At 45.9% G+C, this 15731-nt stretch overlaps 1 protein-coding gene across 1 annotated transcript in view; it reads left to right on the top strand.

Moving 5' to 3' along the window:
- SETD7 (SET domain containing 7, histone lysine methyltransferase) overlaps window positions 1-6371 on the top strand; it is a 46459-nt gene extending 40088 nt beyond the window's left edge. Inside the window, exon 8 of the mRNA XM_084769026.1 lies at window positions 291-6371. Within this exon, the coding sequence (XP_084625152.1) occupies window positions 291-471 (181 nt within the window). The 3' untranslated portion in view covers window positions 472-6371. The remainder of the gene's footprint in view (window positions 1-290) is intronic.
- The last annotated feature ends 9360 nt before the right edge of the window (window positions 6372-15731 follow it).

Genomic DNA, 15731 nt, shown 5'->3' with positions numbered 1-15731 from the left:
CTGGTTCTCCTGTCCCACTTCCTGAGTCCTGGGTCTACCGTGCCTGGTTTATGAAATATTAAGGAGAGCCCAGGACCCCATTGGTGAGCACTCTACCAACTGAGCTGTCCTGAAACCCACCTGGGGTGTTCTAACCCAGCAGATCTGGGTCCTGCTGGAGCTGGCCAGGCTGTGCCCCATTCCCTGAGAACACAAGAGTGGTGCCCAGCCAGTGCCTGTGGGCGAGATGCTCCCTCCACACTGAGGTCCTGGGTTGGCCCAGAAATAACCTTTCCTATCTTGATGTTTAGGTTTGTCCACCCCCGTTTTGGGCCCATCAAGTGTATCCGCACCCTTCGAGCTGTAGAGGCGGAGGAAGAGCTGACCGTCGCCTATGGCTATGACCACAGCCCCCCAGGGAAGAGCGGGCCAGAAGCCCCTGAGTGGTACCAGGTGGAGTTGAAGGCTTTTCAGGCCACCCAGCAAAAGTGAAAAGCCTGGCCCTGGGGTCCAGAGACCTGGAATAGAAACTTGGATCTATGCACTACATTTACCTGACGACGGGACAACCAGGGACTGTTCATGCTGTGACGTCACATCCTCTCACCCTGCGTTAGCAACGACTTTTCTCGCATACTAACTAGTTCTGACTGTATTACTCATACCAGATTTAAAATTAGCTAGCCTTTGCAACAACGCCCTACTGAGAGGTACTGTCCTAACTGTAGACAGCATGATGCTCTTTGATGGTTAAAGTCCAAATCTGGACCATGTTCAGAGATACCAAATGATTAGGCTGAAAAAGGGAAATGGGGTTCTTCATTCTTTTTTTTTTTTTTTTTTTTTGGTCAGTGGTTTGTTTGTTTGTTTGTTTGTTTGTTTCTCACGATGTTTTCCTATGGCCGGTGCAAATGGGTGTTCAGTCACCCTTGCATGTTGCCATCTGCAGGGCAGAAAGCAATTACATCTTTATATAAATGTAGGGTCATTTGCCTTTTAACCTTTGATCTGTATCATGCAATAGAATGGCTTTGGGTTTTTTTGTTTTTTGTTTTTGTTTTTGTTTTTTGCTGTTACTCTTCCTAGTGAACCGAAGGCCAGTCTTTCGAGACATTTCTTAGCCTCACTATCTTAGCTACCCTTTACAAGAGAAGGCTTCCAAATGGATTTTGCGTTCATACCAGTGTACAGGTCTTTCTGGTTCTTTCTCTACCATTTCATTCCTACATCCTGATATAAAGCAACTGGCTCATAGGGCCAGACTGATATTATAGGCTTATTATTCTCGCATGTAAACAAAGATATCTTTGCTTTCAGATGTGAGAAGAAACGAATTCCCTTCGTTTGCATTAAGTTATGAACGAGTTGTGAGATAAGCTTTCAGCAAGGAGAGAGGAAAGTTGGTATTTCTAAGCAGTTGTGGCAATTTTGCAGTGTCTTCAGTAGTGTCGGCAGCTTTTTCTCCTCGGATACACATTAGTTGTACATAACCTAGCGCCATCCAGCTTGTGACACGGCTCACTGAACTTAAATTCAACGGCCACCGTGCATTCCAAGGCAGAATGCAAAGCTCTCTTTGAATCACAGTGTCGTGGCAGCAGACGTGCCGACCGCTAGGTACAACCCGGGTCTGCAGCCGTTGCTTCTTGGCCCAGTGATTTCAAAGCACACATAGCTGCTTCCACGCCCTAGAAGCCGAGTCACGCCCCATGCAGGTTATTATTATCACTAGCACCTCACAAGCCATATGTAACCGCAACTGCAGGAATACAGAGGAAACCCCATTATTTTAGTTTAGCACATTAGATCTGTAACATAACTGGATTTGCTCTGAATGAATGCCGAATTTGGGCAACACCTCCCCCAAGGCATCCCTCCATCACCAGAAGGCCCCGAGAACCACAGCTGCTGGTTGTCGACAGTGCTACCTGTGGCCTGTGTTGGTTTAGGCTTAAAAACCTGCTTCCCAAGGTGCAAAAGATAGTTGAGGGTGCTCAGAATGGGAGGGAGAGATGCTTGCTGGGGTCAGGTGAAAATGAAGGGAGGAGACAGGTAGGGGGCGCAGTTTGCCTTTTTTTTTTTTTTTTTTGGTCAGTTCCATATTGCTCTTAACACTTTCAGCTTTCGCAAATGTTCCTTCTGAGGCTGCTTCTGAGCACAACAAACAGCCCCAGAAAGGAAGAGTCGGCCCTCAGTTATAGTAGCCACACCTTGGGCTCTTCCTCAAACTTCCTGACACACCGAGGGTCAGGCTCTGCCCCTAGGTGACTGTGCTTTCCAAGGGAGCTGGTCACATCCCTGTTTGAAAGCTGAAGGAGATAAAAGCATCCTTGGGACTTGGGGCATCCCCCCACCCCACCCCCCCACCCCCGCAAAGATGACTGAATAGCTTTTAGACTGCAAGTCGAGCGTGAGAGGATGGCTTCTGTTCTGTAGAAAGAAACCATTCAGTAAACTGTGACGGGAGGCAGAGTCCGTGGGTTCGAATTCTGAGAGGGGCTCGCGTGTCAGTGTGTCCAGAGAGAGAGTTGGCTGCCTTGGGGAGAAAGGTAGCTGTCTTCAGCGCCATCTGTCTGGGTGCTGAGCCAGGTGGAGAAATGAGGAAGAGAGGGCAGGTCCCGCCTCCAGTGGCCCGTGCTCACGGGATTCTACCTGGAGGTGGAACCTTAGCCTCAGGTGCAGAAGGGGCTCAACTTCTATCCTAAAGGGCTACTGTAGCAATCTCATCCAAATGGAACTTAAAAACGATTTGGGGGGTGCTCGAGGGCCGGCAAAATAGTTTAGCAGGTAAAGGTGCTTGTTGCCAAGTCTATGTAGGACCTGAGTTTCATCTCCAGGACCTACATAGTAGAAGGAGAAGAGCCAGCTTTCGGAAAGCCGCCCCCTGACTACACACGGCGTGGCACACATACACCCCACCCCACTCACACACACACACCATGTGGCTGATAAGCTGGCTAATCTACTCCGTGGCCCTTGGAAAACTCCCAGGAAGCAGTTCACACACAGTTGAGCCTCTTTGTCTTCCCCTCTCCTTCCTCCTTTGTCTCCCCTGTCTTTCAGCTCTTTCTCTTCTGCTGTGTGAGAAGCCTGGGTGTGTGTGTATGGTACTGCAGCGCGCGCCCGGCCCCCCCCCCCATCTGATGCCTCTGCCTCTTTATGTCCTAAGTTCCTCTCCCCTCTTGCTAGACTCTTGAGTGTGGCCCGTTCCAGTCCCTCTGTTCGCCCCTCCCTCCCTCTTTCCCCCTCCCCCTCCTCACTCACCCAGGTTGTCACAGGTTGCCACTGTTAGAGGAACCAGAGTGTCGCTGTAGGGTAGAGAAGCCGACAAGGTCAGTGTTGCATAGAGAGGCAGGTGCTGAGGACGGGCAGGGCTTGCTTGCTGCTTGTTTGAACCAAAGTGGAAAGGCTTGAGAGCGTCTTACTAAACGCCTGCTGGAGGAAGGAAGCGGAACCAGACAAATCTGGTCTTCCATCTTGATAATAATTGTGAACCGACAAGACCAAGAGTCTCTGGTGGTGGGGGCCCAGGGAGGGAGAAAAAGAATTAACCTGTTGTCTTCCAAACAGTTGGAGCCTGTGCACTTGCCTGACGCCATGGTCTTGAGGGCATTCATTCAGAGCTGTCTCAGTCCCACCCTGCATGACTTGACCCATCTCCAGCACCTTCTCTCTGGTGAACTGTTCCCTTGTGTTAGAGTTAGGACTAGGAATCAGAGCGTGTCCCCTAGTGGGGCGCTCGCTTGAACTAACATAAGCAAGGGTAGGAATTGAACTTAGGACACAAAAGAATGAGGCTAAAAAGTAACAGGTGGAGGAGGACTTGAGTTTCTTAGTATCTATCTTTATTTTTACCCGTTTAATCCCCCATCTCCCCAAGCAACTGAAAAGGAATTTCTTTCTTTCTTTTTTTTTTTTCTTTCTTTTTTTTTTTTTAAATTTTGTCAAGGCCTCTTGAACATGACTAGGACTAGAATTCAGCTTCATTACCCTTTGGGATTCATCACATTTCAAAAACTACTTCCTTATCACCGAACCACACACACACACACACACACACACACACACACACACACACACACACAGCCAATGAGGCCATGTGATCATTTACAACATTTAATTGTGACAGTTAAAATCACATTGGGCTGCAGATGTAGCTCAGTGGCCCAGCATTTGCCGAGCATCTAGAGGCCTTGGGCTGCATCCCTAGTGCTGGGGGGAGGGGGAGGGGGGCTAGGGACAATTGAAGGTTGTCTTAGTGAGACAGGATGTGGCACTTTTATTATTTTCACTTAATAGATTTTTTTTTTTTAATCTAAATTTCTTACTGCAAAATCACCTAAAAATCTTCCCCAAAGGTCAAGAATTCTGGGTTTTGTTTGTTCTCTGACAGCCACCTCCACTTCCGTCTTCAGCGTAGTGACTTAGACCCAGGACGTCTTTTGTTTTAGACAAACAGGCAAACCTGTGTTGCGAGATGGATAACTGTCATGTTCATTTGCTGCAGATCAAAGGTTCACAAATACATTCAATGGGCAGGTACCTGAGGTACTTGATAGATTACCCAATACACACACCTTGGATTTCTTTTTCCCCCCGCTTCAGAAATTTTAAGCCTTGGTGTCAGGGTTTTGTTTTGTTTTGTTTTGGAGGGTTGTTTTGTTTTGGGGTTTTTGGTTTCATTTTTTGTTTTTGTTTTTTTTTTTCAAAAAATACTAAATTTTAAAAGTTTTATTTTTGCCAAATGTGTGCATACATATTCAAAGCAATGAAACTATCTCAAGCCATAAAGCCACAGGGGTGGAAACCCTCTTCACAAATTTTAATGTGTTTGTATGTAAATAGATGTTTGTATGAAATATTTTCATGGTAGAATGAATATATTTAAATGAAGTTGAATTATTCCAGTGCTATTTAAACACATGACAAAAAAAATTTTTTTTGGTGAGAATTATCTGAGTCTATTGAGATATAATGCAGATCAATTTTCATTTTTAGAAATCAAAAGCCTACAAGCCGCTCTGACTGGCGACCACCTCCCGGTGGGGTGGAGTCTGATGTGAGGTAGGCTTCCCAGTGCCTCAGCCGCTTTCTGGTGGTAAGTTCGGTGCTAATGGAGGCGTGTTTACCTTTCAGCGATTCCTGCAGGCCTCCCAGGGGCCTGAGAGCGAACCGAGGCGTTCGTTAAGAGATGCCGGTGCAGTTATCGGAGCACAATTTCTTTGCAGGGCAGCAGAATCAGAAGCCAGACTTGGCCGCGTAAACCTCAGAGCTGGGTTTCCCGGCCACCTTCACTCGCCACCCCTAACTGCCTAGTCACAATGTCAGGGAGGCTACCCTCGGTGGAGTTGGGGTCCAGACCCCGGGGTGGGACTTCACAGATTTACCAATGCTTTTTTTTTTTTTTTTGCCTTCCGACTTCCCCCTCCCGGAGGGAGAAGGAGAGCAGCCGCTGGCAGGGGCCCTTCTCAGCACAGTCCATATCCCGTCTCAGCTCTAGAAGCCTATGCATCTAAGCACCCAAACTTCAGCCAGAGAGGGAGACTTCCGAGGATAATGGAAACCCTTGATTCCTGTCTGTGACTTGACACGCAGTTGTTAAATGTCATTTTAATATGAAGACCGTTCATGTACCTAAAGACATACCTCCCAACTCTTGACTCCTGAGTTACTAGAAAGGAAAACAAAAATAAAACAGTCCTTTACAATAATATCCCACTTGAGCGGGGTCCCTAACCCACCTTTGGCCCTGGGTGTTATGAAACAATAGTCTGACAAATTTCACTGTGTACACTAGCAATATGAACACTGAGCCACTGCACCGTATCTCTCTACTTGGTTGCTATAGTTACTCTTGATGCTACAGGGACTACGTGTGTCATGCCTGGTGGTTGCGTAAGAAAGTTATGAAATTACGTCCATGATTCTTAGAGCCTTTCTTCAGACGTTTTTTCCCCCCCTGGGATTTCTATGTTCTCTTTCTATCCTGAAACGCATTTATCGGGCTGTAAGGTGTGTTTACGGAGCGGAAGCTAGGGGTTATGCTTTCGGCCTTGATTATAACCAAAAGTCAACCCATCCAAGTTAAAAAAAAAAACATCTTTGGTCTTTTGTGGAATTTGAACTAAATCTATGAGCCTTATTCAATATCTATAATTCTATGATTTTTTTTTAAATTATGGGAAATCAATGGAAGTTGTTTACATGGGTAATGTTTGCCCTTCCTGTGTTATGAATGAATCTTTTGTAGTGTGTCTGGGCGCATGTGCAAGAAAGTAGGAAAAATGTTTCTGAAACAAAACTTGACAAATATTTGTAATGAAAAGTAAACTTAAAGATTGCTATAATTGCGCTATAGAAACAATGCAAGTATTAAACAAAATATACAATCACCTGTTGTCTTTTTTTAGTTGTCCAGGGAAGCAACAAATGCCCATTTGGTGCGCCTGCCTGTGTATTCAAGTTGCTGGATGAACTTTACATTGCTAAGTGGTTAGAAAGTCTAGCACCTGGGTGGGGAGATGCTGCGGCCAGCCGTGCTCGGCGAGGAGCACCCACCAGCTGGGAGGCAGACACAGGAGAATCTGAGTTCGAGCCCAGCCTGGTCTACAAAGGGCTACACAGTGAGACTGTGTCTCAAAAAAACAAAAGCAACAATAGCAAACACACAAACACAGATTACACACTGCTTACTGCTCTCACAGAGGAACTGAGGTTGCCAACACTCGTGTCAGGTGGTTCACAACAGCCTGCAACTCCAGGGATTGTCACGCTGGCCTCTTCCAGACTCTGCAGGTTCACGCGCTCATGCGCACATAGCTTCACACAGACACACACTTATATACCTGGTGGCGCACGCCTTTAATCCCAGCACTTGGGAGGCAGAGGCAGGTGGATCGTTGTGAGTTCAAGGCCAGCCTGGTCTACAAAGCGAGTCCAGGACAACCAAGGCTACACAGAGAAACCCTTGTCTGGAAAAACAAACAAAAAGAATGAATCTTAAAGATAAAATCTTTAGGATATGAGGGCAGCTGAGTGCAGTGGTGCACGCCTGTAATCCCAGCACTCGGGGAGGTAGAGGCAGGCAAAGCAGATCTCTGTGAGTTCAAAGCCAGCCTGGTCTACAAAGCGAGTCTAGAGCTAGCCAAAGGCTGTCCTCAAAGCAAAGCTGCGGGCCTAAGCATGCCGTGCAGGGGCAGAGCACTCACATCCATCGACCAAAAAGAGGAAGCTGGAGAGCGAGTGAAAGGTGAAAAATGAAAGCGCCTGCTGATTACTCAAGGGCTCATTTGCCCCCACTCAGCTTTTGTTTCCAAAACAACCCTTGAATTCCTCTGTGGCTCAGCTCCCTCTTGTGAGGATTTCTTCTCATAGCATTTCTGGGAAGGAGACATAAACCAAAGACCTCGTTCTAAGGTAGCTACAAAACAAACAGAAAGGCCAGGCAAGTAGCACTTGGAAAGCCAATGACAGAAAATCAGAATCAGGAATTCAAGGTCATCCTGGCCTACACCATGAGTTCAATGGTAGCCTGGGCTACAAAAGACCTTTTCTTTAAAAAAAAAACTAGAGGAGGAGGAAGAATTCAGCTGGGGTTAGGGTGTGGCTATGTGGCAGGACCAGTGCTCAATATGGATGAGGTCCTGGGTCCCCTCCCTAGCCACACGTACACATACAAACACATCACAAAGGACAAAAACAGCTTTAGCTATTTTTTCTTTTTGTCACCAGATTGAATTTTGAATAGCTAATAGCACATTTGGTACCTCCAGTAAACTATATCAAACAAAGCTGATTTATATTTAAAAACAAAGGCTGGTTTGAGGTTTTGGTTTTCAGGACTGGGTTTCTTTGTGTCCTGGTCCTATGTAGACCAGGCTGGCCTCAGAACCCAGAGATCCACCTGCCTCTGCCTTCCAAGTGCTGGGATTAAGAGAGTGGATGTACCACCACTATCCAGCACAAAGGCTATTTTTTTTAACAAAGGGATTTTTTTTAATGTCTCATGGTACTTTAAAATTCTTAGCTACAGCCAAGCCTGGTGGTGCACACCTTTAATCCCAGCACTGGTCTACAAAGGGAATCCAGAATAGCCAGGCCTGTTATACAGAGAAACCCTGTCTCAAAAACAAAAAAACTAAGTAACTAATAATAAAATGCTTAGGTAAAATGCAGTTATCTGCCAAAATCTGGGCTATGGACTTATCAGTCCTAAGGATATAACCCTGACTTCCTAAGCAGTCCCCTTATTTTCAGTGTACCATCCCTGCTGTGGAGAAAGAGGCCTAGTTTATGCAGGGAGCTGTCTTCTCCTTCATGTGTGTACCAAACATAAGGAATTAAATTAAGTTGTGATTTTTTTTTTTTTTTTTTTTTTGACTCTGGGATTCAGCTGGCACCTCCGGCAGAAAGCATACCTCCCTAAGCAGGGAGGTCTCAGCACCTTTACACAGAGCTAGAAATAAGCCAGGTATGCTAGCATGCACCTTTAGTCCTAGAGCCCCGGTGACTGGGGCAGGAGGAGCTGTATATGAATTCGAGGCCAGCATGTCTACATAGCAAGTTCCAGGAGCAACCAGAGCTACATAGTAAGCTCTCCACATCAAAACAAAGCAAAAGGCTTGAAATGAAAATTAAGTCAGAAGCCAAACCTGGTGGCACACGCCTTTAATCCCAGGACTCTGGAGGCAGAGGGAGGTGGCTTGCTGTGAGTCTGAGGCCAGCCAAGATAACACAAACCCTGTTTCGAAAGACAGTTTTAAAAAAAAAAAAAAGGCCCAACATTTGACAAACTCCTGACCCCACTGAAGTTGGAGGGTGAACTCAGGAATGTTGTCAGTGATTAATAAAGCTCATAGGGTGCAGGGGTGAGGTGGCACATGCCTGTAATCCCAGCACTTGGGAGGCTGAGGCAGGTGGATCTCTGTGAGTTCGAGGACAGCCAGGGCTACACAAACCCAGTCTTAAAAAAAAAGAAAAAAAAACAAAGCCAAGTATTTTTCTGAAGTACACACACACTTTGCTGTATTTCATATCTCTCTGCATCTGAGATATGAAATGTGATGTTCCATATTGACTGTGCCAAGGGCAAGTGCATGATACTTGAAATGGTGGTTCACTGTTGTCAGGTTTCTGGCTGTATGCCACCTAAGAGGTCTTGTGCACACACATGGACACATACATGCACAAGCATATGTTTATACACATACACAGGCTGAAGTACTGTGGTTTTATCTTTATAATATAAACATATGAACAAGATATGCTAAGTATCTGGTTGCTCTTGTAGGGATCAATTTACTTGCTATGGGGTGGATGCTACCCCCTCTAGGATACAGTCCCACTCACATGACAAGCTGAGCCACAATTTTAAAAAATTTATTTTGTATGGGTTGGCGGGATGGCTCAGCCACTGAAAGCACTGAGGCTGAGGCTTTGACAACCTCGGCTTGGTACCTGGGATCCACATGACGGAAGGAGCTGGCTTCCACAAGTTCTTCTCTGACCTCCATTTTCATTTCATCTCACACACACACACACACACACACACACACACACACACACACACACATACACCTACACACTCACACACACAAGCAGGTTACATTTTTTTAAATTGCATCTTAGTTTATCTTTGTGCCTGCATGTGTGCATACATGTGTATGTCAGAGGCCAGGAGTCTGTTCTTTTCCTTTTACCATGTGGGGATTGAACACAGGCCCTCAGTAGGTGCCTTTACCTGCTGAACCATCTGGCCATCTCTGGTTAATTTTCTTTCTTGCTTTTTTTTTGGGGGGGGGGCTGCTCTTTCAAGACAGAGTTTCTCTGTGTATCTTTGGCTACAGAGATCCGCCTGCCTCTGCCTCCCCAATGCTGGGATAAAGGTGTGTGCCACTACGCCTTGCTCAAATGTTGGGCTTCTTGAACTGTATTCTCAGCTGATATCTGCATGGAGTTTCCTTGGTAGGACACACACACACACAAAAAAAAAAAAAAAAAAAAAAAAATTTAACCCCTGGAGCTTTACCTTGCCAAGTAGTCCAATAATTGATGCTTGTGGTAGTGTTCCTGAGTAATTAGGGAAAGGTTAAAGGAAGCAGAAATGATGGTGGCCGTCTTGAAACTGCCCTAGGAGGGGGGGAACATATCAAGATCCAGGCAACATCACCAGAGAACAAGAAGAATGAAGTTCAAGCCAACAAGGTGGGATTGAATAAAATATCCTTCAAAGCCATCACAATGTTTGGACCGTTCTTTAAGGTGATACAGGAGTGGGGAAAGAAGTAGAGGCATAGATAAAGCCAGACTGGCTGTGTGCAGAAGCTGAGAGGCGGGCACAAGGGAGTTCATTATATTATAACGCCTGCTTTTATGGTTTCAGATGGGGGGGGAACATAAAACAATTTTAATATTCCCAAAGGTTGCTAACTATAAACATATCAAGCTCAAGAATCATTGAGGCAAACATTACCTGTCATAATTCTCTCTGAGCAATCCCCTTTCTTTAATTTCCTGGGCCCACTGGCATCTAATCTCTATTGTAAACTGGATGGATCGGGTTTGGTTAAGTGTTACACTGGTAATTCGAGAATGCTCCGATCTGATTCCCTGCCTGTTAAGCCATTCCCTGGCTGTCATTCTGCCTTTGGGGAGAAAGTGCTGGACAGACCCTGAGGCAGTCACATTTTTCTCACCCTCTGTGACTACGCTGGGAATCTCACTCTGAACGTTGATCTTGGGAGTTTGGTTACTAGATCTGCTGGTCCTAGTGTGCTGGCAAGCATCCAGGTTCTGCGCCTTTGAAGATCTGGGGAAAGATGGAGCCAAGGAAGATTTTTCAAGGACTAAGAACATCCCGACTCTGCCCCACCCCTCTGCTACCCGCTGAACCTCTCACTGTGCTCGGGCCTTCTGGTTCTCACACTTGACAGGTGTGTTCCTGGCTCCAGACCACTACACCTGCTCATCTCCCTCCTGGGTACCACGTCCTCATGAGAGATGCCTTCCAGGCCATCTGTGTCCTCCACGGCCCACTTTATCATTCCCAGTTTGTTTTCTGTTCTTCTTCGTGGTGTGTGTATATATGCTCCTTAGCTGTACGTCTTCTGCTGCGAGCCACGGAGGTACAGCATTTGCTGGCCCACTGCGATCCATCAGCCCTTTGTGTGGTGCCTGAAACACTGGAGAGTCTCATTCGGTGTTGACTGAAAACATGACTGAATCTTCTCCTGGAATCTCCACTTGTAGCGATTGCTCTTCAGTGAAGGAAACATGAGGTTATGCGGTAGTGCACAGCGGGAGTAATGAGCGCGAACACAGCACTGTCAGATGACTTCCAGCGCTAGGTATCAGGGGAGCCAAATGTGTGGCAAAATCAACCTATCAATGTAGTAGGAGAGCAATTGCGATGGTGTGGAAGTACAAGGCACAAGGAAGTGCCGGGCCATCGTTACACATTTGGTCCAGTACAACAAAGCAAGGTTAGGAGAAGAACCTTGCGGAGCCAGCTCTCTCTTCTGACCCTCAGTGTAAAGCTGGCCTTTAACCTCCACACACCTTCCCTTGATATATGTCCACATACACACATGTGCGCACACACTAATAATAACGAGGAAGAATACAATTGTTACAAGAAACAAGGTAGGAGTAAAAAATACACAGGAAGCTGGATGTGGTAGCACACACCATTAGCCTCAGCACTCAGGAGGCAGAGATGAGATGGATGTGAGTTCAAGGCCAGCCTGGTCTACATAGTGCGTTCCAGGACATCCAGGGATGCATAGTGAAACCCTGTCTTAAAACAAAAAAGGAGCTGGGCTGGGTGGTGGCGCACACCTTTAATCCCAGCACTCCTGAGGCACAGGCAGCTGGATCTCTGTGAGTTCAAGGCCTGCCTGGTCTACAAAGTAAGTCCAGGACTACAAGAGGAGCCCTGTCTTGGAAAAGAAGAAGAAGAAGAAGAAGAAGAAGAAGAAGAAGAAGAAGAAGAAGAAGAAGAAGAAGAAGAAGAAGAAGAAGAAGAAAGAAAGAAAAGAAAAAAACAAAAGCGCACAGGAAGCTGCATGCACACGGTGCCCACACTTGGGATCCCAGCATCCCAGAAGCTGAGGCAGAAAAACTGAGACTAGCCTGGCCTAGAGACGATGATCCTTTCTCAAAAGTACAAATATTAAAAAACTAGAATGTATGGAAATTGGAAAGGATGCTTAAAGCAGCTCATACTAGTAGATAATACAATTTAATTCCTTATACACAGCATCAAAAAGAATGGACAGGTACAATTTTAGAATTCATAAGTGCTCTATTTAGCTCCTTGGTAGTGTATCCAATATGCTAATGTCAATTTTAGTTTTATACATTAGCAACAAGCAATTAGAAAATTAAAAATCATGGGGCTAAAAGAGATGGCTCAGAAGCTAAGAGCACTTTTTGCTCTTCCACAGGACCTAGGTTCAGTTCCCAGGACCACCGTGGTAGCTCACAGCCATCTGTAACTCCAGTGCCCTTTTCCGATCCCTGAGAACGTCAGGCACACGTGTGGTACACAGACATGCATACTGGCAAGACACCCATAAACATGAATAAAAATAGGTAAATCTCATAAGAAAGAAGAATAAGGTGGTGAGGGACGGAGGACACCAGTCAAGCCCTGACCTCCTTAGACACTTGCACCAATGCTCACAACCAAGCTCACATAAACACATACTCAACAAGGAAAAAAACCTTAATGATTTCCTTTAAAAAGCAACAAAAAGCGGGCGGTGGTGGCACACGCCTTTAATCCCAGAGTTGGGGAGGCAGACGCAGGTGGATCTCTGTGAGTTTGAGGCCAGCTTGGCCTACAGAGTACGTGCAGGACATCCACGGCTACACAGAGAAACCCTGTCTCGAAAAAAAAAAAAAAGCACAACAAAAATACAGTAACTCCTATAAAATAACCAGGTCCTTTAAGAAGAAAATTATAAACCTTTATTGGAAGATGCTAAAGAGAAGCTAAATAAATAGGACTTACTATATTTGTGGGCCGAAGAATCTAACTTTATTACAATGTTACTGTAATTTTTTTTCTCTCCCTTTTTACTATTTATTTATTTTTGCCTCTGTGGGCTGTGAAGATGGCTCACTGTATAAAGGCACTGCCATGCAAGCCTGATTTTCAAAGCGCCTCTAAAATTATTTAGTTTCAAGCAAACCTTTTAATTTGTAGTCAAAGTTACTCGGCAAGTATGGTGAATACTTGCCAATCTTTTGAAATGGGATAATGTGCCACTGCCTGTCTTTACATATAAACCCTGTTTTCACGAATACTAGCTTTCTTGTGGTCCTAGCATGGCCCCACACATGCCAGGTAAGTGTTCTGCCAATGAGCTACATAGTCCCAACACAGTGTAAACTACCACTTATCAGCTAATAATGTCAGTATTAATTTTAATTTATAGATGTTTAATTAAACACTTGGTTTGTTTTATTCACTTTATTTTCATACTTATATTCTGGGGGCCAATTCTTTTTTGGTTGGTTGGTTTGGTTTGGTTTTGGTTTTTTGAGACAAGGTTTCTCTGTGTAGCCTTGGCTGTCCTGGACTCACTTTGTAGACCAGGCTGGCCTTGAACTCACAGCGATCTGCCTGCCTCTGCCTCTCCAACTCTGTGATTAAAGGCAGGCAGATCGCTGTGAGTATGAGGCCAGCCTGGTCTACAAAGTGAGTCCAGGGCAGCCAAGGCTACACAGAGAAACCTCGTCTCGAGGGGCAGAAAAAAAAAAAAAAAAGCCTTGCAGAGGCCAGGAGCTAGAAGGCAGCTTGGTGCAAGTGCAAGGACAGAAGCCAGCTGGAGCCCAGAGCCACTTCTCCATCAGGCAGCTGCTGCCCACAAGCTCCTAAACTGAACCAAAGTGGAAGCAGGGCTAAAGGACAGCAGCCACTTCTACAAAACACAACCTCCCAGCCGTGCTGTGTCCCGTCTGTGGGTCGGCTGTGGTGGAGACATCTGTCTTCAGAGCCAACCCCTCTGTCCAGGGCAGAAACAGCTATGTAGGCACGTGTTCGGAGCTCAACCCCTCTGTGGTTCTTCTGTCTCATGTCTGCAGAGGCTGCAGAGGCTGAGATCGCAGCTTCTTAAGTTAAAGCCCGCCTCCACTGCAGAGTGTGTTCAAGGCCACCTGGTCTACAGAGTGAGTTGCAAAACATCTGGATGGGACTACACAGTGAAACCCTGTCTCGAAAAAACAAAATAAATAATGGAATAAAAAGTTAAAATTTGCTGGGCATGCCTTTAATGCCAGTACTCAGGAGGCGGAGGCAGGCAGATATCTATGAGTTTGAGGCCAGCCTGGTCTACAAAAAGAGTTCCAGGACAGCCAGAGCTACACAGAAAGAAGTTAATTTATTTTTTAAAAGATTTACTTATTTACTATTATGTGTACAGTGCTCTGCCTACATGCACACCTGCATGCCAAAAGAGGGCGTCAGATCACATTATAGATAGCTGAGAGCCACCATGTGGTTGCTGGGAATTGAACTCAGGACCTCTGGAGGAGCAGTCAGTGCCCTTAACCTCTGAGCCATCTGTCCAGCCCCCAAATAGTTAAATTAGAAGAGGGCTGGGGCTATAGCTCTATGCTGAAGTGCTCTCCTTAGGATGTGTGGTGACCCGGGCCAGAGGTGACAACACAGACTGGCAAGCAGACATGTTTATGGTAGAACAACCTTGTGAGCTGCAGGAGAATGAAATTCTCTTTAAGAGACTCTAGTTAGTGTAAATGAGTCTAATAATGAATAAGAACCCTGAGACTTACATTGGCGTCGAGTAACTGTCCCCCAATGGGAAGACGAGGCTGGGAACTACGTGCGTGCACAGGAGTCTTGCCAAGGTTTAACAAGCAGCAGTGGCCCTCGTTGGCTGTCAAAACACATTATAAGAAGGCGTGGTGGTGTGTGCCTTTAATCCCAGCACTTGGGAGGCAAAGGCAGGTGGATCTTTGTGAGTTCAAGGACAGCCTAGTCTACAAAGCATGTCCAGGACAGCCAGGGCTACACAGAGAAGCCCTGTCTCAAAAAACCAAAAAGAAAAAGAAGGAGGAGGAGGAGGAGAAGGAGAAGAAGGAGAAGAAGGAGGAGGAGGAGAAGAAGAAGGTGAAGAGCTCAGTTTATTCATGTTCCCTTTTCTTCTGAGGCAGGATCTTACTCTGTAGCCTCACATTTGCATTCTCCCTCAGCCTTCTAAGTGTTGCGGTTTCAAGCATGAGTGCAGTACACCTCAATCACCTTCTAAGCAGCGAGGTCAAGTTGGCTACGCTTGGCAGAGAAGCCAAAAAGAGTGCTGTAGAGATGGCTCAGTGGTTAAGAGCACTGTCTGCTCTTCCGGAGGTCATGAGTTCAAGTCCCAGCAACCACATGGTGGCTCACAACCATCTATAATGAGATCTGGTGCCCTCTTCTGGAGTTCAGGTGTACATGTACATGCAGGCAGAATACTGAATGCATAATAAATAAATAAATCTTAAAAAAAAAAGAAAAAAAAGAGTGCTGCTGTGTTCGATTTCCTGCAACGAAGCTCCTGGAAGCTGCGCGCACGTTTGCAGCAAAATCTCAATGCCATATTGCCAGAGCATCCTGGTGGGCAGAAATCGCTCGTTTTCACAAGGCATGATTCAACCATCACATCAGGAAATGTTTCCTCTTGCAAAGCCCTCAGAGCCAAATTGGTAGAGAGAGAATCAAGAGGAATCGTTCAGGGAGTGATTTTCAAATG

Source organism: Acomys minous (assembly GCF_964271855.1).
Source record: "Acomys minous genome assembly, chromosome: 19".
Classification (NCBI taxonomy): Eukaryota; Metazoa; Chordata; class Mammalia; order Rodentia; family Muridae; genus Acomys; species Acomys minous.
This window is presented reverse-complemented; position numbering and strand designations above follow the sequence as displayed.